Source organism: Cnephaeus nilssonii (genome assembly GCF_951640355.1).
Source record: "Cnephaeus nilssonii genome assembly, chromosome: 5".
Taxonomy (NCBI): Eukaryota; Metazoa; Chordata; class Mammalia; order Chiroptera; family Vespertilionidae; genus Cnephaeus; species Cnephaeus nilssonii.
The window spans coordinates 23,413,818-23,420,075 of record NC_137076.1 but is presented as its reverse complement, the minus strand read 5'-3'; the positions used below and the strand labels follow the sequence as shown (position 1 = coordinate 23,420,075).

The 6,258-nt window shown below is 41.4% G+C and overlaps 1 protein-coding gene across 1 annotated transcript in view; it reads left to right on the top strand.

Annotated features, from left to right (window-relative positions):
* Positions 1-735: 735 nt before the first annotated feature.
* Positions 736-6,258, top strand: part of LOC307100541 (olfactory receptor 7C2-like) — a gene marked incomplete at both ends in the record, with an annotated part of 28,017 nt that continues 22,494 nt past the window's right edge. The window contains one exon of the mRNA XM_079773008.1: positions 736-1,655. Coding sequence (XP_079629134.1) covers positions 736-1,655 — 920 coding nt within the window. The remainder of the gene's footprint in view (positions 1,656-6,258) is intronic.

The window sequence follows — 6,258 nt, the reverse complement described above, 5'->3', positions numbered from 1 at the left end:
ATAGTGTTCACAAGGCACCCTCCATGACTTGAAGTTATAGGAGGAAAACGCAGGCCACCTTGTTTCTTAATATCCTCTGACATCATCTCTGATTCTTCTCTACCATGCTCATTCCCCTTGACACTTTGGCTCATTTTGAGCCTTGATTTTCTAAACAATCTCCATCCTCAGGGCCTTTGCACTGGCTGCACCTTCTGCCTGGCAAACACTTCCATCTCAGTCGCCCACTTAGTCTTCCATGAGGTATCTGTTAAGTGTCCTCTGTTGGTCTGTCCTGGCTAAACACTATAAAAGAGAGCACCCTGTATCCACTTTCTCCATTGAATGTGATTTACTTTTTGTTTTTGCAGCTGCACCATTGGATCTGTTTTATTATTTTTAATTGATAATATTATTTATCCATAATTTGTTTATAGAGACTATTTTTCAGCATCCCATACTTTGAACAGTGCCCAGAACATGGTCTATAGTCAATATATATTCCACAAATGCATGAAAGATATCCGCAGTAAAACAGCAATATACATTATGTTTGAAGAATAGGTTGATGGAAATGGAAATTCTAATGACAAATGACAATGGAGTTACCATAATGAGGACCAAATCACAGCAAAAATGGAAATAATTTTCCTGATTCTAAAACATAAATGTGTCATTTATTCTCAGGTACAAATGTTTGCTAACGTGACATTTAGTTATTCATTTCTTCTATTTTCTGATAGTCACCTCTGACACATGGAACCAGGCAATGATACGCAAATTTCAGAATTCCTTCTTCTGGGACTTTCACAGGCACTGGAACTACAGCCCCTCATATTTGGGCTTTTTCTCTCCATGTACCTGGTCACTGTGTTTGGAAACCTGCTCATCATCCTGGCTGTCAGCTCAGATTCCCACCTCCACACACCCATGTACTTCTTCCTCTCCAACCTGTCCTTGGTAGACATCTGTTTCACCTCCACCACCGTCCCAAAGATGCTGTGGAACATCCAGACACAGAGCAAAGTCATCACCTATGAAGGCTGCATCACCCAGATGTATTTTTTCATACTCTTTGCAGTGTTGGACAACTTTATCCTGTCCATGATGGCCTATGACCGGTTTGTGGCCATCTGTCACCCACTGTACTACACAGTCATCATGAACCCCCGGCTCTGTGGACTGCTGGTTCTGCTGTCCTGGATCCTGAGTGCCATGGTTTCCTTGCTACATAGCTTAATGGTGTTGAGGCTGTCCTTCTGCTCAGACTTGGAAATCCCCCACTTTTTCTGTGAACTCAATCAGGTGCTCCAACTTGCCTGTTCTGACAACTTTCTTAACAATATTCTAATGTATTCTTCAGCTGTGCTGCTATGTGTTGGTCCCCTTGCTGGGATCCTTTACTCTTACTCTAAGATCATTTCCTCCATACATGGAATCCCTTCAGCTCAGGGGAAGTATAAAGCATTTTCTACCTGTGCATCTCACCTCTCAGTTGTCTCCTTATTTTATGGTACAGTCCTAGGTGTTTACCTCAGCTCTGCTGCTTCCCAGAGCTCACTCTCAAGTGCAACAGCTTCAGTGATGTACACCGTAGTCACACCCATGCTGAACCCCTTCATCTACAGTCTGAGGAACAAGGATATAAAAGGGGCCCTGGAAAGATTCCTTGGCAGGTAAGCTGTACCGGGGGGCCAGCTGTACTAGGCTGAAGAATTGCCCAGGAATGCAGAGTGCAAATCCTCAGAGCCAGAAGTTCTGACACAAATAAAGCCAATCTTTGGACTAGATGTAATTTTAAATTCTCAGTTATCTCATAGGTTAACATGAATTACTTTAGTGTTGTTTATTATCTTATGCCATATTTAATTCCAAGTAATTTTTCTATTGTTTTACTGAAAGAATTTTCATGAGTTATACTACCTTTATGGACAAAATTATACTTGGATGCTATGGTCATTTGTATAATTTTATTGTTGAGGAAAATCTGAGACCACAGTTTTCACTTATTTGTTCATCATTATTTTCTATAGCACTACCTTTACTGCTCTTCTTGATAATGTAGACTTTAACATGCTAGTATGATTTATAGCTGATCTCCTGGTTTTATCTTTTCATTCTATTATTCATCTGTGTGTCCACATGCCTACCATAGCCCCTGGCAGAAATTGACTATCAGACACATGTTTCCAAGAAGAGTCTACAATGAAATACACTCTTATATGGTTAGAGTCAGAGATGACCTTAAATGTTATGAAGCAATAATAGCCGTACAATATTTTACTATACAAAACTGTTTTCATGGCATTTGTGTACTTAATAAAGTGTGGAATATACTGTCCATGTGTAAGGGGCTTTATTCATTGGAGTGAAAGATTAAGTAGAATATTTTATGATTTTTTTCTGAACTATCTCATTGTTTTTGCTATAAAACTTTCTTTTTATATAATTTTTTGAAAGTGAGCAAGGGAGTGAGAGAAACATCCATATGAGAGAGAAATATTGATCAGTTGTCTCCCATACACATTAAAATTGGGGATCCAATACAAAATCTGGAAATGTGCCCTGACTGGGAATAGAACCAGCAACCTTTCTGTGCATGGGACGATGCTCAACCAACTGAGCCATACAGGCCAGGGCTCCTTGAAAGCTTTAAATGTGCTCCCTACTAATGTGACTCTTTCTAGTGTTCTAAATTCACTATCTTCCCTTTTCTAATTTTTTTCAAATCCACCAGAGGGAATGTAAGTGAACAATCTCACTATCACACAATAAGTATCTTTACACTCAGGAACATCTTCAATCTTTAAATATATATATATATATATATATATATATATATATATATATATATATACTTATTTCAGAGAGAAAGGGAGAGGAAGAGAGAGATAGAAACATCAATAATGAGAGAGAATCATTAATTGGCTGCCTTCTGCACTCCCCTAATGGGGATTGAGCCTGAAACATGGGCATTCCTTTACTGGAATCTAACCTGGGACCCTTCAGTCCCCAGGCCGATGCTCTATATAATGAGCCAAACAGACGAGGGCAATATCCTCAATCTTTATGATCAAAGGATGAATCCTGCCCAGTTATGTGCAGATTTTCTTGCCCAAACGTGCATGTCCTTCCATCCTGTCTTGACTGCCTGGAAGGGAACCTCAATGGAGTCACTTTCATAGAGTTATCTAAAATGCATTGGAATTACAGTATGATTGTGAGTGCTGTCCTCAAATATCAGCACAAATGCCAAAAGTAAGAAGTAGCAGATTATTATAATTTACCTCAGTTCTTTTTGCTTTATTATACTATCAATTCACTATTGCTATATAACAAGCCATCCTAAAAGCAAATGGTTTATTATTCCTTTATTTTACAATGGGTTTGTGTAGTGCGGTGGTGTTCTGATTTCTGCTGGTCTCCTCATGAGTCTGCCGTCAGCTGTGGGTCAGCTGGGGTGTCTCTGCTGACCTTTCTAATGTATTAGGGGCTCAGCTATGGTGACTGACCTAGGGAGGCTTGGCTGGAATAAATGAGCTCTGTCTGCATGTCCTCTCCTTCTCTGGAAGGCCCCCCTGGGTGTGTTCACATGGCTGAGCCAGGGTCTGAGTGAGAGCAGTGGAAATGCACAAAGGCCTGGTAAAGCGCACTGTCCCTTCCATCATACTTTATTGGCCAAAACAAGTAAAACATCCTAAGTCCAGCCCTGATTCAAAGGTGGAGATAAAGACTACTCCTCTGGAACTCACAGTCACATTGCCAAAGACGTGAAAGCAGATAAAGAATTGGGGCCATCTCTGCATAGAGTCTACCATTTGTATAACTTTTAATTCAGCAAAGTTTTATTTCTACATCAGCCCTCAACAGCTGAGTGATCTTAGAGGACAAAGTGTGAGTAAATACATATTTAATGAGCAGATGTGGAAATCCTTCACTAGAGGTCAAGCCCCTCCAAATAAATATCCCCACTCTGCCACTTGTCGCCCACTTACCATTTCTTGGCTGAAAAGAACTAGACCTCAGAGGGAAGGTAGGGGAGGGTGGGAGTAAGGGGGATAGATCAACCAAAGGACTTGTATGCATGCATATAAGCCTAACCAATGGACACAAACATTAGGGGGGTGAGGGCATGAGTGGGAAGGTGGGGGGCGATGGGGAGATAAGGACACATATGTAATACCTTAATCAATAAAGAAAAAAAAAGAATTAGAACATTTCCCTTCCAGGTATCTCGAGTCCAGGGACTTAACTCATTGATTAACAGAGCTAGAGAGCTGTTCTTTTTTTGATAGCCATCTTTTTTGGTACCCTTCTATAGATTGCTTTTCTTCTTATTGAACTGCTCTTAACATATTCATAACGATTTCCAATCTGATACTTGTATTTGTGGGATGTCAAGGTCCTGACAGAAGGAGATGACATTTGAATTGCACATACAACAGAGAAATAGGTATTTGAAAGAGGAGAGAGAGAGTTGCTGACCTTATGCTCAGTGAGAGATGCCAGTCAGAAAAGACAACTACTGCATGGTTTTACTTATATGACCTATCTAAAGTAGTCAGATTCAGCCAGGCACATGTGTCTCAGTGGTTGAGGATCGATCTATGAACCAGGAGATCATGGTTCAATTTCTGATCAAGGCACATACCCAGACTGTGGGCTAAATCCTCAGTGGGGTGTGCTCAGGAGGCAGCGAATCTATGATTCTCTCTCATCATTGATGTTTCTCTCTCTCTTTTTCCTCTCCCTTCTTCTCTGAAATCCATAAAAATATATTTACAAAAAAAAAGTTGTCAAATTCATAGGAACAGAAAATAGAATGGTTTTTGACAGGTGTGGGAGGAGAGGGATTCAGAAGTTAGTGTTAGTGGGTGTAGAGTTTCAATTTTTTCGAATATGAAAAAAGGTTTTGGGGATATTTGCACAACAATGTGAATGTACTTAACACTACGGAACTGCACACTGAAAATGGTTACAATGGAAAATTTTATTATGTGTTTTTACCACTTAATTTTTTTAATAAAAGGAAGGAAGTTCTCACACATGCTACAACATGAATGACTCTTAAATACATTATGCTGAGTGAAATTAACCAGTCATAAAAGGACAAATACTATATGACTCCACTTTTATGAGGTCCTAAGAGGAGTTGAACTCATAGACAGAAAGTAGAATTGTGGATGCCATGGAATGAGGGAGGAGGATGAGGACCACATTCCAGGCCTGGACTGGGAGGATGCCACTCTTCTACTGGATGCCATGGCAATGCTGCTGGGCTTCTTGACACAGCTCTACCTATCCACGGGGCGGGGGCAGAGACACATTCCTCCCCCCTTCTTCTACATTTTTCCACATAAGGCTTTTGGGATGCTCATGTCATATGAGTTCAGGAGAAAGGAATCAAAAGCATATGGTCTGAGTCTCCAGGAAGCAGAATTCAGGAAACAAGACAGAAAGGAAGAAAATAGAGCCAGAGGGGGCGTACTGGGATGTGGACTTAAAAGGCCTCAGGACGAGGTACCTGTGTTTGAGCAGGCTCTGCCCCTCATGATACCCACATCACCAGAGCTCTCACATCAGGACCATGCCTTGGCTGGGGATGAGGCCACTGTGAACCCATGTGCACCCTGGACCCCTCCCTCTCTGGGCCTCAGTGTCCTTCCTAATGGCTCAGATGCTCAGGACAAAATACTGGAATCATCCATGTCTCTGTCTCTGTCCCCCATATCAGCCAACTCTGAGCACTCTACTTTCAAAATCCATCCAGAATCCACCCCCTTTTCTCCTCTTCCGTGTCCCTCACTCTGGACCAGCCCCATTATCTCCCACTTGGACAAGTACTGTCACTTCTACCCTGATCTTTAAGCATCTAGTCCACACCTCCTACAGGCTGTTCTCCCAACAGTACCCAGAGAGCAACTGCTGCTCAAGAGACTGTTGTTTGGCCCTAGCCAGGTTGCTTAGTGAATAGAGCATGGTCTGTGGATTGAGGGTCCCAGGTTTGATTCTGGTCAAGGGCAAATGCCCATGTTGTGGGCTTGATCCCCAGTAGGGGCCATTCAGGAGGCAGCCAATCAATGATTCTCTCTCATCATTGATGTTTCTATCTCTCTCCCCTCTCCCTTCCTCTCTGAAATCTATATAGGAAAGTCATTCTTTAAAAAAAAGAGAGATGATTGTTTGTTTGATTAATTGATGTATTTATTTCAGTGGCTACCTAAGAGTTCACAATGTGACTGCTACCACCCTTTTAATGGTCTTTCACATTCTTTCTTT